Source organism: Schistocerca nitens, chromosome 5 (genome assembly GCF_023898315.1).
Source record: "Schistocerca nitens isolate TAMUIC-IGC-003100 chromosome 5, iqSchNite1.1, whole genome shotgun sequence".
Classification (NCBI taxonomy): Eukaryota; Metazoa; Arthropoda; class Insecta; order Orthoptera; family Acrididae; genus Schistocerca; species Schistocerca nitens.
This window is the reverse complement of record NC_064618.1, coordinates 793123435-793149587: the sequence shown is the minus strand read 5'-3', so window position 1 is coordinate 793149587 and position 26153 is coordinate 793123435. Positions and strand designations below refer to the sequence as shown.

The 26153-nt window shown below is 43.9% G+C and overlaps 2 protein-coding genes across 3 annotated transcripts in view; one reads left to right on the top strand and one right to left on the bottom strand.

Annotated features, from left to right (window-relative positions):
* The window catches only part of LOC126260722 (uncharacterized), a 91802-nt gene extending 78982 nt beyond the window's left edge, over window positions 1-12820 (top strand). The window contains exon 4 of the mRNA XM_049958059.1: window positions 11868-12820. Within this exon, the coding sequence (XP_049814016.1) occupies window positions 11868-12099 (232 nt within the window). The 3' untranslated portion in view covers window positions 12100-12820. The remainder of the gene's footprint in view (window positions 1-11867) is intronic.
* The window catches only part of LOC126260818 (H(+)/Cl(-) exchange transporter 4), a 485631-nt gene that overhangs the window by 345183 nt on the left and 114295 nt on the right, over window positions 1-26153 (bottom strand). The window lies entirely within an intron of this gene.

Here is a 26153-nt window from a genome sequence, read left to right as displayed (position 1 = left end):
TCTCGATACATGTGTGAACCATCAAAAGAAACGGGATACAATGATGGCATATTCCGCTTAGCCCTAATCGTAAGAGCTTAGAGTGCGTCATTTTCCGGTATAACCAGAGCCGTCTCACCACATAAGATCTTGCGGTTTTCTCGCGTGCTGCGTTGCGAAATTACCGATGAGGTGCGGTGCAGTCCCGCTACGACAGTCCGTTTCGTAGATGGCAGGCATACAGCCTTCCATGGCATAATAAATTGCTGGGTTACTTTCCAGCTGGGTGGTGATGTCGCATCATCGGCCATGTTTCATCCACTGCTGGATGAATGTCAGGTCTCGGTTGCTCCATACATCACGAGCTACAGTCCGCAACATCTACATGTAAATTCGACAACCGACTTGCTGTGCGTGGCCGAAGATATTCCGTATCGACATTAGCTAATTTACGCCCTATCCACGCCCTTTATAAAGGGAAGAAGAAGCGACTTTCAGTGTACCTCTAAACGCACCTTAATCTCTTATCTTATTCTTATAATCCCTACTCCAGATAAGCGATAAAGACAGCAGAACTGTCGCAGTGTCTTCCCCGAAAATCGGTTCTTTCTAAATTTACCCAGTACGGTTTCGCGAGGACCGTCGTCTTCTTTCAAAAGCGACTCTCATGTATGTTCCCTAAGCATCTCCGTTATACTTTCGTCTGGGCTATATCGACTTGTTACGATCCTAGCAGCCTGTCTCCGACTTAGTTAAATATCTGCTGTTACAATATCCAGATGCTTGAACAATGGGAATTCATAAAATGTATACGTAAATTGCGAATATGGTACCACGACAAGTATGCAATTTATTGGAGACGAACGAAAATTTGTGCCAGACCGGGACTCGAAGTCGGATTTTCCGCTTGTCGCGAGCGATCGCCCCAACTGCTTCGGCTATCCGAGCGCGCTTCCAGTTCCGACTCAGTCTCCATACGTCGTAGCGACTGCTTCCCATAACGCTCACAATATTATGTGATTCTTGCCTTGGCTTTGGCATGAAATACATCGGTGCTTTGTCTGTATTTGACTGTGTCGATGCAATTTCGTGTCAAAGCCAAGGTAAATTGGCGAAAAAATAATAACAACTCTCTTCCTGTGCGGGAATCACATAACTGACAAGCGGACGCTCGGAAATGTTGAGATTTGGGTGGATACTGGAACCGTGTTCGGATAGCCGATGGTGTTTAGATGACCGCTCGCGACAACCGGAAAATCCGAGTTCGAGTCCCAGCCAGGCACAAATTTTGATGTATCCGGTAAATTATATGGCTATTGCGATTTAATAGTCTCAGCTATCGTCAGCAGTGTCTGTTCTTTCGAACAATCATGCAGGGCCGAAGTAACATTGCAGCGAACTATGCACACGTTATCAAGTAGAGACACTGCATTAATGCACAAGTAGAATTGCTCCCACTAGCGTCCTGTATGTGATCTCCTTTACAAATGCACTGCATTTTTCCAGATCCCTTTCAACAAACCTAATTTCACTTCCCCAATACCTTACATGATGGTCCAACTCCAATTCGCCTCGTGCTATATTACCCCTAAATACTTACACTGATGAAAAATATCCGGGCACCACTGCCTAATGCGGAAATGACCACTAGATGTCGTTGAGAGACTGTAGGAGGATACAAGATGACTTGGACAGGATTTGTGATTGGTGTAAATAATGGCAGCTAATTCTAAATATAGATAAATGTAAATTAATGCAGATGAATAGGAAAAAGAATCCTGTAATGTTTGAATACTCCATTACTAGTGTAGCGCTTGACACAGTCAAGTCGATTAAATATTTGGGCGTAACATTGCAGAGCGATATGAAGTGGGACAGGCATGTAATGGCAGTTGTGGGGAAGGCGGATAGTCGTCTTCGGTTCATTGGTAGAATTTTGGGAAGATGTGGTTCATCTGTAAAGGAGACCGCTTATAAAACACTAATACAACCTATTCTTGAGTACTGCTCGAGCGTTTAGGATCCCTATCAGGTCGGATTCAGGGAGGCCATAGAAGCAATTCAGAGGCGGGCTGCTAGATTTGTTACTGGTAGGTTTGATCTTCACGCGAGTGTTACGGAAATGCTTCAGGAACTCGGGTGGGAGTCTCTAGAGGAAAGGAGGCGTTCTTTTCGTGAATCGCTACTGAGGAAATTTAGAGAATCAGCATTTGAGGCTGACTGCAGTACAGTTTTACTGCCGCCAACTTATATTTCGCGGAAAGACCACAAAGATAATATAAGAGAGATTAGGACTCGTACAGAGGCATATAGGCATTCCCTCGTTCTGTTTGGGAGTGGAACAGGGAGAGAAGATGCTAGTTGTGGTACGAGGTACCCTCCGCCACGCACCGTATGGTGGATTGCGGAGTATATATGTAGATGTAGATGTCACGAGATGTGAAGCAGCCTGTGTAAGAGAAAGCGGCAGGTATTGTGTCCCCAGTAGAGAGGCAGAACAGCAGAATGGATCGGTCAGCAGGGCTTAGTGACTTCCAACGTGGATGCCACCCAAGTAACAAATCCACCAGGAACATTTCAACCTTTCTACTGCTGTCCAGGTGGCTTTTGCTGATCTAAGTGTAATAGCGAAGGAACGACCAAGCTAAATCAAGAGCAGGCAGACCTCGGGTACTGACGGACAGGGACCGTCGAACACTACGCAGAGTGGTTGTATCACATGAAATCAGCAGAAGGAATCAGTCGTGAGTTCCAAACTGCTACCAGCAGTCCAGCTACTACAACCAATGTGCGTAGGGATTCAAAAGGAATGGGGGTACAAGGGTCAAGCAGCTCCTGATAAGCCACGCATTTCCATAAATGCAAAACGAAGCTTGAGGCAGTGTAAAGAGTGACGACACTGAACAGTGGGTGATAGGAAATGAGTGATTTGGAGTGACGAACCACGTTATACCCTTTAGAAACCCAATGGAAGGGTTTGGGTTTGACGAAGGCACGGAGAACGTTACCTGCCATCGTCTGTACTGCCAACAGTGAATTACGGGGGAGGCGGTGTTACGCTGCGGAGACGTTTTCGCGATTAGTGTTTGCTTCTCCTATTGCGCTTAAGAATTCGCTAAATACGAAAGGATGTGAACTCATTCTGCACCGTTGTGTGCTGCGTACAGTACAGATACAGTTCAGAGACGATGATTGATTGTATCAGCATGAAACTGCACCCTGTCATAAAGCAGCATCTGTGAGGCAGTGACTTTGCCCATAGCTGCGTTCTGAACCCAATCCAACGGAACACCCTTGGGATGAGTCAGCTACGTTCCAGACCCCAGCGCCAACTAACTTCTCTGGTTTCTGCTGTTGAGAAAGTATGGGCCATTCTTCAAACATTGAGACACTGCATGGAAAGTCTCCCCGGCAGAGTTCAAACCGTCGTAAAGGTGAAGGGTGGCCACACCCCATGTTAATACCCATTAACTCATGCCCGTATACTTTTGATCAGGCAGTGTACTCATATTGTTACGGCCTTGCCGCAGTGGATGCACCGGTTCCCGTCAGATCACCGACGTTAAGCGCTTTCGGTGTGGCCGGCACTTGCATGGTTGACCATCTGGGCCGCCATGCGCTGTTGCCATTTTTCTGGTGCACTCAGCCTCGTGATGCCAATTGAGGAGCTACTCGACCGACTAGTAACGGCTCCGGTCAAAGAAAACCATCATAACGACCGAGAGAGCGGTGTGCTGACCGCACGCCCCTCTTATCCGCATCCTCATCTGAGGATGACACGGCGGTCGGATGGTCCCGATGGGCCACTTGTGGCCTGAAGACGGAGTGCTATATAGCTAGTGTACTCATATTATGTGACGAGCTCAAGAAACTGATGACTTACCTTATAATCGTGTACTGTCGGATTCTTTCTCTCTGTTATAGCCGTTGTATTTATTCGCGTTTAAGGAGAGTTGTCATTCGTTTTACGAAATGGAAAAGTTGTACACCTATTTCTGCACTTCCTTTCGACTACAGGCTGCAGACTGCAGACAACAGCATCGTCAGCGAACAACCTTACAGTGCTGATGGCCCTACCTGACGAACCATCCATGTCTATTGAGGACATTATTGGTCCTGCAACACTTCCTTGGGGCACAGTGGTAGTCAATGTCGTTTCTGCTGAGCATTCTCAGTCGGCTAGGTCTATCACGCTTACAGTTCGATAAACTCCATCAAGCCAATCGCATACCTGAAGGTACTCCGTGTGATCTTAACACAATGTGCTATAATCCAAACGCTTTTCGAAAACATGTGAAAACGGATACTACCTCCTGTTAACATGCTATCGCGTTTGAATTACGAAAGTTTTGTCGCATTAAAATAAGCTTATTGTCTTCTAGAAAATATCATATTATCCGAGTTATAATCTAGGATCCATCTGCAGACGGCCGCTAGCAATATTGTTAACTCCACGGATCTTTGTGTAAACAGGAGTTTCCTGCGCTCTTTACCAGCCAAGTGTGTCTGTTCACTATGCGAGACGGTCTCCATAAATATAAAGTAGGAAAGCTGATGATTCTGCGACGCATTCAGTGAGAAATATCATAGGAATTCCGTTTGTATTTGTTGTCTTGTTTCCTTTGAGTAGTTTTAACTTCTTTTCTGTGTCGACATACCTTTCAATACATCTTTTAATACACCTCATTTGTGAGTGTGGGGCAATCAGACATTGGCAGTATCTTCAAGCACGAATTTTTTCAAAAATGGTTCAAATGCCGCTAAGCACTACGGGCCTTAACATCTTAGGTCATCAGTCCCCTAGACTTAAACTATGTAAACCTAAATAACCTAAGGACATCACACACATCCATGCCCGAGGCAGAATTCGAACCTGCGACCGCAGTGGTAGCGCGGTTCAGGACTGAAGCGCCTAGAACCGCTCGGCCACAACGGTCGGCGAATTTTTTCGACTGGTTATTTTAATATATCTATTTCATGTGTGCTGTCGTGAAATTTCGCACCCGCCTGTTTCGTCATGGCATCCCATTTTCTATTCCGTATTCATCTTGACTAACCTCTATCACTGGGAATTCCTTAAAAAATTTCCTCAGTCCATTCACACCACATTTCATAAAAGTCGCGTAGGAAATCATCATCTTGTGGCATTGATAAGTCTTTCTGTCCCTTATCATTATTTTAATATTTCTCTCACATTGCCAGCCGGAGAACTCAATTTATCAATTTATTGATGATTAGCGCGTTATAGTTAGTGGCTCACTGCCGCTAAATACCCTGAACAAAATCTATTGCTTTCCTTGGTGCGTTAAAACTAAGTTACAACTCAAGTTTTCGACGACCTCCTCCGGCGTCACCATCATGAGCTGGCTTATCGCGGATACTGTGCTGGGATTTTACTTCTAACAGTCTGCCGAATAACGTCGCAGTGACTGATGTGAAAACAAAGAAATCTGAATATGCTGCCAGAGAATATGTCGACGACTGCAATGAGAAACGCTCGTGAAGCTAGTGACCTCACTGGCTTTTTTATTTTTATTTAAGATTTTTTGTAAGAACATAAAACAAAATTTGTTAAGTATCAGCATTCGTGGTGTAACAAACATTTGGCTCCTTACGTTTCGAACATGTCATTAACGGACGATGTCTGACTCAGAGTGCGATAACCGAACTTGCATATAAAACTGAACACAGAGGATTGCGAGCACCATCTTTTCAGGTGCAGCCAACGGGGGTAAACACCTGAGTTCCAGGTACTGGTCAGAGTCCAGTGAGTACTGGGAAAATACAGTCTGAGGAATTCCGTAAGCACTTGACGATGTGGTCCGCTGTGGTGGGGAGGTGGAAAGTCAAGAAACGTTAAGTTTCTTAGACCGTGGCAAGTAAGCTCGAAATGTACTTCGACGGGTTTGGAACGCTGAACTTAGCGTTCAGTTTACAGAGAACAACTAATTGTGATGTTCAATAAGTCCTTACGCGCCATCCACAACGAAATATATGCTGGCATGTTAAAGCCCACGAAGAACAGGTAAAATAGTACATATACACTCCTGGAAATGGAAAAAATAACACATTGACACCGGTGTGTCAGACCCACCATACTTGCTCCGGACACTGCGAGAGGGCTGTACAAGCAATGATCACACGCACGGCACAGCGGACACACCAGGAACCGCGGTGTTGGCCGTCGAATGGCGCTATCTGCGCAGCATTTGTGCACCGCCGCCGTCAGTGTCAGCCAGTTTGCCGTGGCATACGGAGCTCCATCGCAGTCTTTAACACTGGTAGCATGCCGCGACAGCGTGGACGTGAACCGTATGTGCAGTTGACGGACTTTGAGCGAGGGCGTATAGTGGGCATGCGGGAGGCCGGGTGGACGTACCGCCGAATTGCTCAACACGTGGGGCGTGAGGTCTCCACAGTACATCGATGTTGTCGCCAGTGGTCGGCGGAAGGTGCACGTGCCCGTCGACCTGGGACCGGACCGCAGCGACGCACGGATGCACGCCAAGACCGTAGGATCCTACGCAGTGCCGTAGGGGACCGCACCGCCACTTCCCAGCAAATTAGGGACACTGTTGCTCCTGGGGTATCGGCGAGGACCATTCGCAACCGTCTCCATGAAGCTGGGCTACGGTCCCGCACACCGTTAGGCCGTCTTCCGCTCACGCCTCAACATCGTGCAGCCCGCCTCCAGTGGTGTCGCGACAGGCGTGAATGGAGGGACGAATGGAGACGTGTCGTCTTCAGCGATGAGAGTCGCTTCTGCCTTGGTGCCAATGATGGTCGTATGCGTGTTTGGCGCCGTGCAGGTGAGCGCCACAATCAGGACTGCATACGACCGAGGCACACAGGGCCAACACCCGGCATCATGGTGTGGGGAGCCATCTCCTACACTGGCCGTACACCACTGGTGATCGTCGAGGGGACACTGAATAGTGCACGGTACATCCAAACCGTCATCGAACCCATCGTTCTACCATTCCTAGACCGGCAAGGGAACTTGCTGTTCCAACAGGACAATGCACGTCCGCATGTATCCCGTGCCACCCATCGTGCTCTAGAAGGTGTAAGTCAACTACCCTGGCCAGCAAGATCTCCGGATCTGTCCCCCATTGAGCATGTTTGGGACTGGATGAAGCGTCGTCTCTCACGGTCTGCACGTCCAGCACGAACGCTGGTCCAACTGAGGCGCCAGGTGGAAATGGCATGGCAAGCCGTTCCACAGGACTACATCCAGCATCTCTACGATCGTCTCCATGGGAGAATAGCAGCCTGCATTGCTGCGAAAGGTGGATATACACTGTACTAGTGCCGACATTGTGCATGCTCTGTTGCCTGTGTCTATGTGCCTGTGTTTCTGTCAGTGTGATCATGTGATGTATCTGACCCCAGGAATGTGTCAATAAAGTTTCCCCTTCCTGGGACAATGAATTCACGGTGTTCTTATTTCTATTTCCAGGAGTGTAGTATGTATAGTAAAGTACGAAAGCGAACTCATTGTTACTATTTCCGCGGGTTACTATTTCCGCGGGGCACAGTCGCACGCAGAAGTGGGAAGTCAAATAGGATTACTGTATTAATGCAACTTTAACTTCGTGGAGTTAAATTCAAAGGATACAGTGGACCATAGAACGTTCGGTTCGCACCGTGTGGCCTCAGAATCGGCAGTAGTTAGCATTCAGTTGACGCTTCTAACACGGCCGACCACTGTTGGCAGAGCCAGAAGGACGGCCATGGCGATTCTAAAGGCCATTGCTGTCACGGTGGCAGCATTGGAGAGGAGTCCATCTGATGGTCGCTTGGCACACGATTTGTTTGACGTAAGTTACGACTGTTCCGGATCACCGCCGATGTATGGTAAGGCTCTCTGTTCAGTCACTGAGGAGGAGCGTAAGAGAAAGACGGCTTACTTTAAACCGTACGCAAAGAGTGCCGTTCTCTGGGTGCAGGTACACTTGTACTAAACATTTCACGCAAGTGTTGCTTCACACCTTGTAATATATTAAGAACGACACTGTTATCTGCTAGAAGATGCTGAATGAACAACAAATTTTCTTTCTACTATTGTCAATCAACACTATCATCATCTTGCAGCCTACATAACAATGGAGAAACGCATGTTCGACTACCTGACCGTAATCATAAAGTGCTGTGGTGCACATATACATACTGACATTAGGCATCTGTTACTCGCACAATGCGTCATTGTAGCATGTACGGCATAGGGAAATACTATCGCAAGGGAAACCTGAACAGTAGGAAAGCGTCGGATATCACACATATCCCTGAAAGGAGAATACATACTAATGACGGACTGAGAGCAGAAAGCTAGCGTGCCAATTCCCAAAATCTTTGTGGATGAAATCTACTAGATCATTTATATTTGTAAACTGTAACGATTCAGTAACACTTCCTTGGACTACTCCCGAAATTGTATTTACATTTGTCGGTTTTGTCCAGTTAACAGCGACGTGTTGAGTTCTATCTGAAAAGAAGTCTTGAAACCTGTCGCAAATCTGGCCGGACACTCGGTAACCCATTTTTCTTTTATTTACTGAAGTGTGGGACAATTCGAAATGCCTTCCTGGAGTCCAGAACCATGGCATGTTAACCTGAGCGCCGATGTCTATGGCGACGTGGATCCCATGGATGAACAGAGCGAGCAGAATTTTGCGGAATCCATGCCGATTTTCATAGAGGAGATTTTCGTTCTCCAAAAACGTCACAATTCTTGAGCATTAAACATGTTTCATAATTCTACAACAGATCGGCGCCAGTGACATGGCCGTGTAATTATAACCGTCTGTCCTAACATCCTTCTTGAAAACTGGAATGACCTGCGCTTTTTTCCAGTCGCTACATACAGTTCTTTGTTCCAGTTACCTACAATAAACTGCTGCTAGACGAGGAGCAAGATCTCTCGCATTATCTCTGTACGATCCTATACGTATCTCATCTGGCCCTGATGCCTTTCCACTACAAAGAGACTGTAGTTTATCTATTCCGGGATCAGTTTTCCCAATATCTACCATTTCGAAGGTCGTAGAATGTTACGAACTACCGCGGCGAAACGATTTCGCAAGACCGTATTCAGTATGTCGGCCTTCAAATTGTGATTGTCTATTTCGGCGCCGTTATGGTCACTGAGTTACTTGATAGACGATTTCGAACTACATACTGATTTTACGTAACACTAAAAACTCTTAAGGTATTTACTCAGATCGGCTGACAAAATTTTACTTTCAAAGTCACTGAACGCTTCTCTCATTGCTCACCTTACGATCACTTTCGCTTTTGCTTGTCAGATAAATTTTGACTTCTCTTGAATCTGTGATGAAGCTCTCTTCGTTTACGTAGCAGTTTTACTAACATGGCTATTAAACTTCGGGGGGGGGGGGGAGAAGGGGGGTCTTTCCCACCCCTTAAGATGTTGCTCGGAACATACTTGTCTAAGGCGTATTGAACGATGCTTCTGAATTTTTTCCATTTATGCTTCACATCTTTATCCCCATCATTGCAATTGCCGGCCGCTGTGACCGAGCGGTTCTAGGCCCTTCAGTCCGGAACCGCGCCGCCGCTACGGTCGCAGGTTTGAATCCTGCCTCGGGCATGGATGTGTGTGATGTCCTCAGGTTAGTTAGGTTTAAGTAGTTCTAAGGTTAGGGGACTGATGACCTCAGATGTTAAGTCCCATAGTGCTTAGAGCCACTTGAAGCATTTGAACTCTGCAATTTGTATCCTGTCACTCTTGCTCAGCAAAAATATTGTCGTACCTTTCTCAACATTCCTTGTTATATTCTTAGTCACAGATGCTATCGCAGCCTTATAATCACTGATACTCTCCTCTAAGTTAACTGATTCGGAAAGTTCAGATTCGTTTGTTGCTAAGAGGTCTCAGACATTACCTTCACGAGTTGGTTCTTTAAGTAGCTGCTCGAAGTAATTTTCGGACAAAACACTCAGAATAATGTCACATGAATCCCTGTCTCTGGCATAGTTTTGATAGCATGACTCTTCCAGTCTATACCTGGCAAGTTTAAGTCATCGCCTAGTACAACAGCTTGATCAGGAAACTTATTAATGAAATTCTACTACTGTTTTTAGTGTCACTAGAGGCAAAGAAAATACTTTCTGATTTTTCGCCCAAGTGAGCCTATTAAATTAGATGTTGCAATTTTCTATGGAAGAACAAATTGACGTGTTTCAAATCAATGAAAAAATCCATGACAATTCTATTGTATCAGTTCAAAATTCTAGCGTGACGCTGACAGTGACAGGCAGATCAGAACATTGATTCTGCATTATTCTACTTATTCTTTACGCGTTAATTCTGTTTTTCTTGCAAACTAACGCTTTAAGATACAGTAGAAGTATATAAATTAAGTATTAGCCACACAATTAGGCACTTGCAGTCAATAAAAGTTAAGTGTCTGAAACAATGAAGACATCTCTTGAATGAAGCTGATATTGTCTGTTCAGATATGCCTCAGGTGGTGACAAAAATTACGAATGAACTAAGCAAATACTCACACTGACTGCCCCAAGCAGTAGTACACATGTGTACCGCTGTATCCAACAGAAGATGAAGACGTGACTCCTCAAAACGCGGCGTAAGATGTCTTTTGAAACCGTGCCTGTTGTGTGTAAACAGACCGCTATCATAATGTTCGAACACAGTGTATGCTCCAAAATCCCACAGCAAATTAACGTCAGTAATATGGGTATGTAATTCAGCGGACTACTCATATTTCCTTTCTTGATTATTGGTGTGACCTGTGCAACTTTCCAGTCTTTTCATATGGATATTTCGTCGAGTGAGCAGTTGTATTAGCAATTGTATCAGTGCCTAAGTGGTATGCTATCTGGACCGGAAGTTTTGTTTTTATTGCTTTGAGCGGCTTCGCTACGCCAAGGATATCTACTTCGAAGTTACGCAAGTTGACAGTTGTTGATTTAACTCCTGGAACATTTACTTCGTTTGTTGCGATGAAGGAATTTTGGAGAACTATGTTTAATAACTCCGCTTTAGTGGCGCTGTTGTCGGGAATATTACCATTTGTATCGTGCAGTGAAAGTTTTGTCTGTTTGTTGCCGCTAGTGTACTTAACATATGACCAGAATATCTTCGGATTTTCTGTCATATTTGGAGACAGATTTTCGTTGGGGAAGCTATTAGAAACATCTCACATTGAGTCTTGAATAATAATAACAAAAGCAGCGGCTGTGTACGAATCTATCGCCGTTTATTCGTTTTAACGCATGCTACCAGTTTCGGTACCACATGGCGTCATCTTCAGGCCCAGAACGTAACCTGTCATCAACAACCGTTTTCTTGTGCAATGAACAGAATCGCTTGCAGAGGGCCAAAATTAACTGGATTCCGTACCTTCCACGGCAACGAGCCCAGCATGTCAGATGGTTGGGGATGGCAGGTTACATTCGGGGCCTGAGGATGACACCATGTGGTGTCGAAACTGGTAGCATGTGTTAAAAAGAAAAAACGACGTTAGATTCGAATACAGCCGCTGGTCTCGTTGTGTCCCGCTGCAGTCCCACTTTCCTTGATAGATTACCAGAATCTCACAGTTAGGTCCGCGCTGAATTTCGAGCTCTAGTAAAACACTGCCAATCTTGGAGGTTTTGTGTTCTTTTAAAATTAGCATGCTGTTTTCATTGCTTCTGCAAGAGTATGCCGACCTGTTTTGTGTACCGTGGGGGATTCATCCGAGCATTTGCCTGCACATCTTGACATGCCCTCCGTGACTGGCAGAACAAGAGCTGCACAGTGTGAATACATCCCTCTGATTACCGTACCCTCGAGGTTCGCATATAGTTGTGCACATCAGTGTCTTTGCAAGGCTCGTAACCGCTGCTCGTGTGGTGCGCAGGTGTTCGCCGCCAGGGCGCGGCACCGCGTGCGGCCTGTCCTGCGACAAGCTGGTGGACAACGACATCTCGGACGACGTGGAGTGCGCGCTGCGCGTCTACCGCGAGCACCAGCGGCTCTCCGGGGACGGCTTCAACGCCTGGGTGGTCTACCAGCGCTTCTGCAGCCGCGGCCGCGCCGACCACTACGTCGACGACTGCTTCGAGAAGCCGGTCAACGCCAACGTCGTCTGACGGTCGGGCGCTCAGTCCCCTGGACGCCACGTGCCCCTCACCAGTGCGCACTACTTCAGTGACATCAGTTTTTAAACCTGATAATCTAATATGAATTTTATGGGGCTTCTTTGTGTCCCCCTCTTCGTCACCTTAAACCCTCACCCCCGTCCTCGCACCCCCCTCCCCCCCTCGCTCTCCCATCTGGAAAGGAGTCGTTTTGGGCAGATACGGTTTACATATAATCATCACCAATCAACATCGTCAGCTATTAGTAGTATTTAATGAGATTCCATTCTACCACGCAAAGTGTGCAGCCTATCTCCGATGTGGAATTTATGAAACTCTCCTTTTGAGTCATCTTTGGAAAAGTTCAGGAGTCAATCTGTTTTACAGAGCCAAAGGAAATGCTATGCCATTTATATTGGTAAACTTAAACTTCACGTATCATTTCTTCTGCACATATTTTTCATATTCTTTCTCATTCTGCCGCTCAGACCTACACCGCGTTAAGTTACGTAAAACTTATCTGTTAGCTGTCTAAACCTGTTTTATCATTTTGGTGAAGAGTCCAATTATCTCTTCCATGCAGAAGAACCAGTTTCGGTATGGAATTTTGTAATATTTCCTAGATTTACCAAAACTTATTTTTCATACTCAATTTAATTTATTTCAATTCTCAAACTATTCTCTATGCCTATTTTTGATTGTACTTGTGCGAATTGTAACCTAAATGTATAGAATCTATTACGTATTTCCTCATTTTAATTTTTACTGATATTGTATTTTATCAGTTAAAAACAATGTTTAGTTTTACGTTCAAAAATTGTCATGTATACTTACTACGCGTAAATATTTTGTAACCTGCAAACCGATAATTGTTCATCAACTTTACTTACATAAGTCAATACATCGCTGCCAATAAAATTTCTGTTTTTTGTATTTTAACAATTTTTATAACAGCTGTCTTTGTTACTTCTCATTTTTTATTATTTGATTAATATCAACAATAGGCAATAACGGGGACAGATCACATCCTGTCTCAGTCCTTGGTTACTTTCCATTACTGTCTTGTGTCTCAACACATTGAATTAGGGATTGTATTTCAACACATTGAATTGTAGACCGAATCATTAGATAGCAGTAGCACCACGGCGAAAGGAATGGCTTTAATGATAACGATACCATACTTAAAATATCCTGCACATGTTACGCAACAACAATGACATGTCAGCTTAAGTAACGATTTATTTAAATGCTAACACACATACACATGTTTTCAGTATTTGTCTGAGACAATGGCTAACATTGCTCCTCCAGCAAATAAATCCATTGCCCCCATTTCCGGTGAACGTTTCGGGAAAGTTTTCCTTGGTTAGGAAAATGCCGGAATGGGCAATCCCCTCCTAAATGTTCCCAATTGGTAACTTCTTTTCCCCCACACAATCCTCCTGGGATTTGGCTAGGAAAAAAAAATTGTACAAGAGGCCGCCTTGTCCACATAGGTAGAGAACTAAAAGTAATAAAAGAAATAAAATAAAAATGAAAAGTGATAATGGAAATAAAATAATTTGGATTTTATTACATAAAACGGGAAAGGTTGTTTGGAAGACTGATTTTCACAAAAGTAGACCCGAAGCACACAAACTTAAAATTTACTTTTTTACCAAAGGCACGAACAATTACAGAACAGAAGTGTATATTTCACTATCGCACCCACCAGTTTTAGTTTGCATTAAGTGCGGTGCTCTTAGTAAACTGATCTGTTAACTTAAAAATAAATCTCTCCTGTGGAAGACTGTCGGACGAATGTGAATACTTACGTTGTACTGGCTCTAAGAAACCTATTTCTTATCAAGCTAATTTATGTATGAAATAACCGTGGCAATGACATTTCAGGAAAATAATTTCCAGTTCCGCACAATGGCGTATCACTGGATAGATTTTCATGGGCTTTACCTCTTACAGCAGCAGCACGGTCTTATTATGTGATTCCTTGCATCAGGTGCGTCAGCGTAAAATGGCACCAGAAATACAAATAATTTCGTAATTATGACATTGGATACAGTTCAAAGTCACACCTTTAAGGACGCTACACAATATAAATTGGAGATAATCATTGTTGCCACATTGATCCTAGGAATCAAATATAAGTGTAGATGTTGCAACAGACACGGCAGCTTAAGGTAGATCCTCTGGGCTCAAAATTTCAAATGAAGTTATTTCTTATAGACACGGTGTAAATTTTTACCGAATAAACTGAAATATCTCGAAAACTACACATCGTACAAAAAGTTATAATTCCAATTTGTTTGTCTCGGATGGGGACATCCAACAATACCACACTGAACCCCCCACCACACCCCGTGCGTGGACGGCGGGGGCCAACTTTGAAATCTCCATTGGGAACCCCCGTTTCTTATTTCAGATTACGATTCTACTGCAAAATCTTCATACGTTTTGTCTGAAGCAATTTCTTCGTTTCGCCACAGATGGCGCTATAATAGAAATGGGTACACAAACATAATTTACGACCTGTTACTCAATGGCCCTTGAATGCCCAATGGCACATGGGACCCCACCCCCATGCTGCAAGGATAGGACAGGGCACTATTTCATATCTTCTAATTGGAAACACCATTGGAAACATTACATTTCTCCGACATATTGAACAGGGGACTACACGACGAGCTACTGTGGCCGTTGCTCGAGGCGAACGCCACTCTACTTTTCCAATTAGAGTAAGTGTTCAAACGTAGTGCCGCCAACTTCAATACACTGAGTGATCCGCTTTTCAAATGACCGTACACAGGAAAGAAGCATATTTGCAGGAATCTCAGCAAAGGCATTTCTGATTCGGACGGCTATGTCTTCACGGCCTGTTGGCACCTGCTGGTACACCTTATCTTTTAAATGTCCTCAAAGAAAGAAATCGGGCAACGTCAAATCCGGCGACCTAGAGGACCAATTAATAGGGCCATCTTTGCCGATCCACCGACCATTGTAAACATAGTGTAATACCTCCCGTGCTTCAATTGCTTAATGCGGTGAGAAACCGTCATGCTGAAACCACATACATTGTCGAACGTCCAGAGCAACATCCTCCAGTAGTACCGGTAATTCCTGTCCACAAACAATATTTGTGTCCATTCAATGAGTTGTCGGTGAAATACGGACCAGTGAGTTTGTTCCCCATGATGCCACACCATATGTTAACCGATCAGGGACGTTCACGGTCAGGTTGCTGTAATCAATCGGGGTTGTCTACGGTTCCCGATAGGTCACCGAAGTTAAGCGCTGTCGGGTTTGTCTAGCAGCTGGACGGGTGACCGTCCTGCCTGCAGAACGCCGTTGGCAAGCAGGGTGCATTCAGCCCTTGTAAAGCCAACTGAGGAGCTACTTGATTGATAAGTAGTGACTCCGATCACGAAAAGTGACATCGGCCGGGAGAGAGGTGTGCTGACCACATGCCCCTCCTTATCCGCATCCAGCGATGCCTATCGGCTGTGGATGACAAGGCGGTCGGCCAGTCCCGTTGGGCCTTGAGAGGCCTGTTCAGACAGAATTTTTAGTAATTCTTGTCATGCCGGTTAAAGCTACCATGGTTTGTGGATGTAGTCTCACGGGAAAATACTACCTCGGCAAAGAACATGGGGGTTTTTGCATTTATTGACGTGCCTATTCACAAAGTACGAACCAGTTATGGAAATCGGCGCCATGGAGTTCTTGATGCAGTGACACTTGTGCTCACTGTAAGTTTCTACTGTATCTAACGGTTACTGCTAGTGTAATTGTTCTTCCAGACAGCATCCTGTACTAGCAAACCAGTTGCGTCTTGACCTGTGGTTATTCATACCTAAGGTACTTGGGTTATGCACGACTCTGTTTAAAAAGAGTAGCTCGATGTAGTCATGAGGTCGAGCATCACACGTCTGCTTTCATGCCCTGCAGCTAATTAGCTGGAAATAGCAACCTGTAGCTGTAATCCTGCAGTCAAATAGTCTATGTGTTGGCTACAATTACGAGTTAATAAAATACACAGAAGTACAAAATAAAAGTTAAATGAGCGATTTAATTACTAAGGTTCTATTGTAATGTGTGTAACCAATGCACCGATGTAGACGACAGAGAATTAAGTTTAATAATGTTTATTCAAGAAAGGATATCTCAAACAAACGGGATGTGGTTCTTCATTATTCAGTTAAAATACAGGCAGAAAATACCCTATCAAATGCAGTAAAGTTACGTTGAGAGTGTTATGAGAATGGGAGAAAAATCTCCAAACTAAATACTCAACAAAGATATGCGAAAACTAAGTCCATTTTGTGATCACAATACACGAAATGTTCTCCACCTCAAAACAATTCAGAGCTCGACTTGATGATTTACAAATCAAGAAACGCAGACCTCTCTAAATATCAAGCCACTTCAAAAGTTATTGTAGTGGTCATTCTCCGCCCACAATCAATCAGTTATATGACTGTATCATGCAGGTTACGTTCTTACAGCACTTGACATAAAGTGTCCAGAATTGCTCCCTTGAGCTCTTGGCTCTAAAATTCCCAGTCCCCACTTGACTCACTGTTCCGCTACTGTCTAATTTTTCATTGGCTGAAGGCCATCCCCATCAAAAAATGCATCGTTCTTACATTCTACAGACATCATTTGACTCAACATGATCACTTCCTGGACTAAACTAACATATTGCAACAATATTAAAATAAAAGAAATATTATAAAAATTCAGTCACACCCAGAACATTCATAACAAATATAAATTAAAGTTTTTCGATAAATAAATAAGCCAGTGCTCTTGTGCAAGCGCACTCACGATAAATGACAACACACTGTCGTTAAATATTGTTTGAAAAATTATTTAGGCCTGCTTAACAGAAGCATCTTTTGGCACTCTTAACAATAATATTGTCAGCTAACACAAGCGTTTGACAATTTTTAAATGGCCATGGCTTTTTAATTGCACTTGCTATCAAAATTTAAACAAAGTTACTGACAAATAGTACACTGATCATCAAATAGCTACACGTAAGACAATATGTGAAGTATTCATGTTGCATTCATTTGCTGTGTAATTGTGGACAATATAGTGGTCTGAGAAACATTTGCATAATAAAAAAGAAATAAAAGAGATCATAAATCAATAAATGAAATAGATGTAGATGAGTGGCTTTCTGGGATGAGAGCCATCGTACAATGCTTTCATCTGACATATTGTTAGTTGAATCCGCATGAAACGTTTAAAAGTTGTTAATTATGAGGTTCATTGTGAAAATGTTTATTCACTGTGAAATATTAACTTCTGTAGCTTTAAGGTTACTGAAAACATTGTTGTGTCCGAGATCGCAGATATATTCATATTGGCTTTAATACTTGACTGTGAATTATCATAGATTCTAAAAGAGCTGTAAGAAGCCATATTTCAGCTTGTCTGACACTGCGCCATTCTTGGGTCCATCTTCTGCGCAAAGGCCATGTGAACTGCAACCGTTCAAATTCCCAACTTTAGGGTTTACCCGTTTCCGGCGACGCGCTCCTTGTCTCTGCACCTGATCTCGCCTGGGGTGGCTGCGCGACATCTTCGTCCCGCCGACTAACACCCAGCCAAGCAAGCAAATTCAGCTCTCCTCAGCAACGGCGCTAGGTGGACGGATAACTCGTCCACACACTCGTAACGTTAGCAGGTTTTCTCATTATTGCCACAGACCCAACTCATTCAGAAGCATCGCCACCAACAGTGAGCACCTCCAATGGAAGACATAAATTTTATTAATGAAAGAAACAAGAGAAAATGCTTTTATCCTGAATTAAAACTAGCAGATAGTGTTCTTTTAGCCTGCAAAGGATACGCAGTTTAACACATTTTAACGTTTTTAAAACACTTTTATATATCTGTAAAGATGAAGATCAGATGTAAATGTTAATGCTAGGCACTCCCACCTCTATGAAGAAAAAAGCTTTGTCTTGAGGCAGTATTTCTTTAAAACAACCGAGGTCGCTGACGCACAACCGCGCGGTGCCACTCGACGGGGAGCCAGGTGGTTCGAGTCCAGGTGTTGGAACACATTTTCACTATCAGGACGCTGCCGGCAAGGGATCGAGGGAGAGTGGCGTGAAGTTCCTAATCAGGTTTATTGCAAAAGGTCACAAACTTCGTATTATAACTGGACTATGCTGTTCATTCAGATATACTTCCAATACTTACAGTGTTTACTGCTTTATTGCGTATTCCAACCATAATTCGCTTTAGCAATCCGGTGATGACTAATTACGTCGACAGAAGATTATAACACCATTGAAACTGTCCTGTTGTCCCTTTTTAAATACTTAGAAGTTGTGGAGCACCACTTGCACAGCAGGCCGGAGTGGCCGTGCGGTTCTAGGCGCTACAGTCTGGAACCGAGCGACCGCTACGATCGCAGGTTAGAATCCTGCCTCGGGCATGGCTGTGTGTGATGTCCTTAGGTTAGTTAGGTTTAAGTAGTTCTAAGTTCTAGGCGACTGATGACCTCAGAAGTTAAGTCGCATAGTGCTCACAAGGGAACCTCCCCATCGCACACCCCTCAGATTTAGTTATAAGTTGGCACATTCGATAGGCCTTGAAAAACTAAACACAGATCAATCGAGAAAACAGGAAGAAGTTGTGTGGAACTATGAAAAAATAAGCAAAATATACAAACTGAGTAGTCGATGTGCAAGATAGGCAACATCAAGGATAGTGTGAGCTAAGGAGCGCCGTGGTCTCGTGGGTAGCGTGAGCAGCTGCGGAATGAGATATCCTTGGTTCAAGTCTTCCCTCGTGTGAAAAGTTTACTTTCTTTATTTTCGCAAAGTTATGATCTGTCCGTTCGTTCATTGACGTCTCTGTTCACTGTAATAAGTTTAGTGTCTGTGTTTTGCGACCGCACCGCAAAACCGTGTGATTAGTAGACGAAAGGACGTGCCTCTCCAATGGGAACCGAAAACATTTGATCGCAAGGTCATAGGTCAACCGATTCCTCCACAGGAAATCACGTCTGATATATTCTATACGACACTGGTGACGGCATGTGCGTCACATGACAGGAATATGTTGTCGACTCAGCTAACTTGTACACTTGGCGAATGGGTAAAAAGGCTCTTCTACCTTGCCCCATTTAGGTTTTCTTGTGGACGTAATAATCACTCCTAAAAAGTGATGAAAACATAAGCGTATGTCACAGAAACTGAAAATAAAATGTTAAAATTTTCAGCCGAGGGAAGGCTTGAACCAAGGACCTCTCGCTCCACAGCTGCTCACGCTAACCACGGGACTACGGTAAGCGTGAGCTTACTGTTACCTAGTTGTTACCTATCTTGCGCATGGACTACTTAGTTTGTATAGTTTGCTTATTTTTTCACAGTTCCACACAACTTCTTCCTGTTTTCTCGATTGATCTGTGTTCAGTTTTTCAAGGCCTATCCACTGTGCCAACTTATAACTAAATCTGAAGGGGGTGCGATGTGGAGGTTCCCTTGTCAGAGCCATTTCAACCGTTATTGAACCACCTGCACAAAGTCAGCTTTGTAGATGAATGTTGTCTGAAACATGTCGACTTCTGCTCTGTCGATGAGCAAGTCTACAACAAAGACAGTTTTTAGCATGATGACAGCTAGTATTTCCTGATTTTTAACCAACAGTAACAGTAAAGTACCTTTAAGCAGCACAAGCAGTGGTTAATTCTTCGCTATTACTCCATGTTGTGAAACGTCCTCTCACGAGTACAGTATTGCGCGTCTACTCGGAACTACCTTATGATCGAACGATTATAGCCATCAGAATAGCGCCAGCAACACCTACAACCTCTTTAAGATTCTTCTGTGTTTATACACCGCCATCTTTCGAGGCTAACGTGACAGCTCGCAAAAAAATATGGCCACTTCATCAAAGCAGACACCCGATGTACCGCAGCGCTATTGAGAAAAGGCACTGTCCACTGCGACAAACCAAGCCAGGTATGTCGAAACACGGGATAGCTCGCCACTTATGGATTATTTTATCGTTTTTGGCTCATATAAGTAGAATCCTTAATGATCTTTACCGTGTGTATGGAGTTAAGGAAATATGGTAAACAGCAAACTGTTATGTCTGAAATGCTTAAGGTGAGACAGCGTTTAACGCATTACAAGTCTTACGCCGCACACGTGGTCTTTTATTTTGCGGAGGATGAGCAAGGAAGAGTGCAAACAGCGGGGCTTCTGTGCTGACGTTACCTGGCACACAGCAACGTCAGTCCATGCAAAACACTTTTTTGTCCCGCAGTAACTGAGCGGCAAGTAGACAAAGAAGCTAAACTGCGTCAGTTGGCTGTGGCCGCTGTTGAGTTCTCTGTGTCCCTTCTCTCCAACAGGAACAGAATATGGTAGTTCGCAGAGTTTCTCACCGATAGTCACATTTTTCAATTCGACCGTCTCTCTATAGAAATGGAAGCCCACCTGAAAAGTTGCGTCTTTATTCTGACTATTGCTCTTGGTGCAAACGTTAATGAACCGCTACAGGGATGAAAAGTCTTACCGCAATTGTTGACAAATTTTGCATCAGGTATTCAAAAGCTCACCGTTCTGTGTCTCGTCTTTCTTATAACCGCTGCACTCCAAACAGCGACTATGGTTTATACTTTTCACATAACAATCTGTTTCCAAATGCGTAACGTATTTCAATAAGAGGAACAGTAACGCACACGACACACCTGTAGTGTAACACCGTACAGTGCCACCAGTCTTATTCACTATATCTTTCTAACAATACGTATTGTTCAAGACTGTGAATGATACCAAATATTCACTATGTAACTCGACAAATATACTTTTCAAATAAAAATCTGTTTTCAAATGTGTAACGTATTTCAATAAGAGGAACAGTAATGCACACGACAAACCTGTGCTGTAATACCGCACAGTACCACCAGTATTATTCACTACATCTTTCTAACAATACGTATTGTTCAAGACCGTGGATGATACCAAATATTCACTATGTAACTCGACAAATGTTTAACACGTTTATTATGTATGATGATTTTTTCCATCGTGAACGAACCCTGGGGATTGATTGATAATAAGATACGGGAAAAAAGGTCTAATGAACTTACGTCCGGAAATGGATACTTTCCATGCTAGAGATCACTTATTCGATCTAATACGCGCTGTACCATGTAGCTACAGTTACAGTATGCATGGTTTCTTCCTAGAGGGTGGTACTGTTCCTCATACATCATGTTCTAGCGCCCTCTGCTGCCATAGTAATTGGTAATGTTGTGTCCGATTCACTTCTCTTGCTGACACACCTTGTAGTGGGTGTGATACACAATGGTTCGACTCAAGAGCTTGCCGACGTGGTGTTTAGTTACGGAAAGGTAAATGGCAACGGGCGGCGGACAGCAAAGTTGGATCAGGAGGCCTATCCTCGCTAACAGCAACCACAGTATTCAATGTTTGCAACAGTATTTTGCCGTTTGTCTGAGACAGGGTCGATTCAGGAAGCAGGAAATCATGAAGGACGTAACCTAAACGTTCGGACACCAGACTTGGAGGAAAACGTGGAAGGATACCGACGTATCAGTACCAGGCAGTTGGCCTACCTATACAGAGTAAGCCACACGATCATGTGGAACATTTCCATGATAGTTGTTACTACCCTTATCTCTTACAGCGTGTGCAGAGCTTACTAGCGACAGACTTTCCAAATCGGGACCAGGCAACCACGATTCCGGAATTTGTGTCTTCTATCCCATTCGTAAATGGGGCCACCTTTATGCGTATCTTCAACACTCCTAAGTCATCTTTGGGATAGTATGCAGAACCCGTATGGTATGGTGACAGCGAATCATCAGCATCGGTGCAGCTGGACTGTGTGGGCCAGGATAATTGGCGACCATATTTTGGGACCCTTCCTTCCACGTCCTGCCCCCATGAACCATGGACCTTGCCGTTGGTGGGGAGGCTTGCGTGCCTCAGCGATACAGATGGCCGTACCGTAGGTGCAACCACAACGGAGGGGTATCTGTTGAGAGACCAGACAAACGTGTGGTTCCTGAAGAGGGGCAGCAGCATTTTCAGTAGTTGCAGGGGCAACAGTCTGGATGATTGACTGATCTGGCCTTGTAACAATAACCAAAACGGCCTTGCTGTGCTGGTACTGCGAACGGCTGAAAGCAAGGGGAAACTACAGCCGTAATTTTTCCCGAGGGCATGCAGCTTTACTGTATGGTTAAATGATGATGGCGTCCTTTTGGGTAAAATATTCCGGAGGTAAAATAGTCCCCCATTCGGATCTCCGGGCGGGGACTACTCAAGAGGACGTCGGTATCAGGAGAAAGAAAATTGGCGTTCTACGCATCGGAGCGTAGAATCTCAGATCCCTTAATCGGGCAGGTAGGTTAGAAAATTTAAAAAGGGAAATGGATAGGTTGAAGACAGATATAGTGGGAATTGGTGAAGTTCGGTGGCAGGAGGAACAAGACTTCTGGTCAGGTGAATACAGGGTTATAAATACAAAATCAAATAGGGGTAATACAGGAGTAGGTTGAATAATGAATTAAAAAAAAATAGGAGTGCGGGTAAGCTACTACCAACAGCATAGTAAACGTATTATTGTGGCCAAGATAGACACGAAGTCCATACCTACTACAGTAGTACAAGCTTATATGCCAACTAACTCTGCAGATGATGAAGAAATTGATGAAATGTATGATGAGATAAAAGAAATTATTCAGGTAGTGAAGGGAGACAAAAATTTAATAGTCATGGGTGACTGGAATTCGAGAGTAGGAAAAGGGTGAGAAGGAAACATAGTGGGTTAATATGGATTGGGGGAGAGAAATGAAAGAGGAAGCCGCCTGGTAGAATTTTGCACAGAGCATAACTTAATCATAGCTAACACAGAGATTTAGGAACAAGATTTTAAATTGTAAGACATTTCCAGGGGCAGATGTGGACTCTGACCACATCTATTGGTTATGAACTGTAGATTAAAACGGAAGAAACTGCAAAACGGTGGAATTTAAGGAGATGGGACCTGGATAACCTGACTACACCAGAGGTTGTACAGAGTTTCAGGGAGAGCGTAAGGGAACAATTGACAGGAATGGGGGAAAGAAATACAGTAGAATAGGAATGGGTAGCTCCGAGGGATGAAGTAGTGAAGGCAGCAGAGGATCAAGTAGGTAAAAAGACAAGGGCTAGTAGAAATCCTTGGGTAACAGAAGAGATATTGAATTTAATTGATGAAAGGAGAAAATATAAAAATGCAGTAAATGAACCAGGCAAAAAGAAATACAAACGTCTCAAAAATGAGATCGACAGGAAGTGCAAAATGGCTAAGCAGGGATGGCTAGAGGACAAATGTAAAGATGTAGAGGCTTATCTCACTAGGGGTAAGATAGATACTGCCTACATGAAAATTAAAGAGACCTTTGGTGAAAAGAGAGCCACTTGTATGAATATCAAGAGCTCAGATGGAAACCCAGTTCTAAGCAAAGAAGGGAAAGCAGAAAGGTGGAAGGAGTATATAGAGGGTCTATACAAGGGCGATGTACTTGAGGACAATACTATGGAAATGGAAGAGGATGTAGATGAAGATGAAATGGGAGATACGATACTGCGTGAAGAGTTTGACAGAGCACTGAAAGACCTGAGTCGAAACAAGGCCCCGGGAGTAGACAACATTCCATTGGAACTACTGACGGCCTTGGGAGAGCCAGTCCTGACAAAACTCTATCATCTGGTGAGCAAGGTGTATGAGACGGGCCAAATACCCTCAGACTTCAAGAAGAATATAATAATTCCAATCCCAAAGAAAGCAGGCGTTGACAGATGTGAAAGTTACCGAACTATCAGTTTAATAAGTCACAGCTGCAAAATACTAACACGAATTCTTTACAGACGATTGGAAAAACTGGTAGAAGCCGACCTCGGCGAAGATCAGTTTGGATTCCGCAGAAATATTGGAACACGTGAGGCAATACTGACCCTACGACTTAACTTAGAAAATAGATTAAGGAAAGGCAAACCTACGTTTCTAGCATTTGTAGACTTAGAGAAAGCTTTTGACAATGTTGACTGGAATACTCTCTTTCAAATTCTAAAGGTGGCAGGGGTAAAATACAGGGAGCGAAAGGCTATTTACAATTTGTACAGAAACCAGATGGCAGTTATAAGAGTCGAGGGGCGTGAAAGGGAAGCAGCGGTTGGGAAGGGAGTGAGACAGGGTTGTAGCCTCTCCCCGATGTTATTCAATCTGTGTATTGAGCAAGCAGTAAAGGAAACAAAAGAAAAATTCGGAGTAGGTATTAAAGTCCATGGAGAAGAAACAAAAACGTTGAGATTCGCCGATGACATTGTAATTCTGTCAGAGATAGCAAAGGACTTGGAAGAGCAGTTGAACGGAATGGACAGTGTCTTGAAAGGAGGATACAAGATGAACATCAACAAAAGCAAAACGAGGATAATGGAATGTAGTCGAATTATGTCGGGTGATGCTGAGGGAATTAGATTAGGAAATGAGACACTTAAAGTAGTAAAGGAGTTTTGCTATTTGGGGAGCAAAATAACTGATGATGGTCGAAGTAGAGAGGATATAAAAAGTAGACTGCCAATGGCAAGGAAAGCGTTTCTGAAGAAGAGAAATTTGTTAACATCGAGTATAGATTTAAGTGTCAGGAAGTCGTTGTATTTATATGAAGTGTAGCCATGTATGGAAGTGAAACATGGACGATAAATAGTTTGGACTAGAAAAGAATAGAAGCTTTCGAAATGTGGTGCTACAGAAGAATGCTGAAGATTAGATGGGTAGATCACATAACTAATGAGGAGGTATTGAATAGTATTGGGGAGAAGAGGAGTTTGTGGCACAACTTGACAAGAAGAAGGGACCGGTTGGTAGGACATGTTCTGAGGCATCAAGGGATCACAAATTTAGCATTGGAGGGTAGCGTGGAGGGTGAAAATCGTAGAGGGAGACCAAGAGATGAATACACTAAGGAGATTCAGAAGGATGTAGGTTGCAGTAAGTACTGGGAGATGAAGAAGCTTGCACAGGAGAGAGTAGCATGGAGAGCTGCATCAAACTAGTCTCAGGACTGAAGACAACAACAACAACAACAACAACCTTCCACGTCGCATAGCAGGCCAGAACTATCAGCATGGCTTGTGGCTGACTCTGTCTCCCCTGCTAAAAAAACTGCCATTAATGAATCGAAAGGTTATGTGGCTGCTACATGATGGTGCTCCAGCGCACTTTGCCGTTAGCGTCCGGACGGATCTCAGTCATGTCGTCCCTGGTCGATGGACTGGACGAGGGGATCCAGTTGCATGGCCTGCTCTTTTATAGGATCTCAACCTGTGCGGTATCCAGTTATATGTGGAGACACTGGAGCACCGTATTTGTGTTGCCTATTACGCTGTTGGGATGTAGCCTGGCCAATGTGAACATGTGAGACACAACATGCTATGGCACGTACACGCATGTGTTGAGGCACATGGAAAGCATTTTCAACACATACTGTTGAAACGTCCCCTTTAGAAAAATTTGATACAAGACTGTGCTTAAACTGACACACAATATTTTGTTAGCGCAACGCAATCTGACTTTCAGAATTCCCTACAAAAGAATGGCCCTGACTAACATTAAACTATACCTTTCACAAATCACTTACCTCACAAAAATCTTCGCTACTCAAGCTACTGCAATACAGCGAGCGCCACAACTGCCAGCTAAATAAAAGATTCAAACTATGGAAGGCACTAACTACTGATAGGGATAGTTAGCAAATGAAAGATATTAATAGAGAACAAACAATGTATTTACCTTGATATCATCATATATAAATATAGCAGTTCATGACAAATTTCAAAACTCCGCCATCTCTCTCCCCACATCCACCACTGCTGGCGGCTCACCTCCAACTGCGCAACGCTATGCGCTGTTCACAGCCAGCTGCCTAACACTACAATGGCGAGTATTACAACAATGCAAAGCAGCCACAGACTGCACACAGCACAGCCAGTGATTTTCATACAGAGGTGGCGTTACCAATAAAAAAA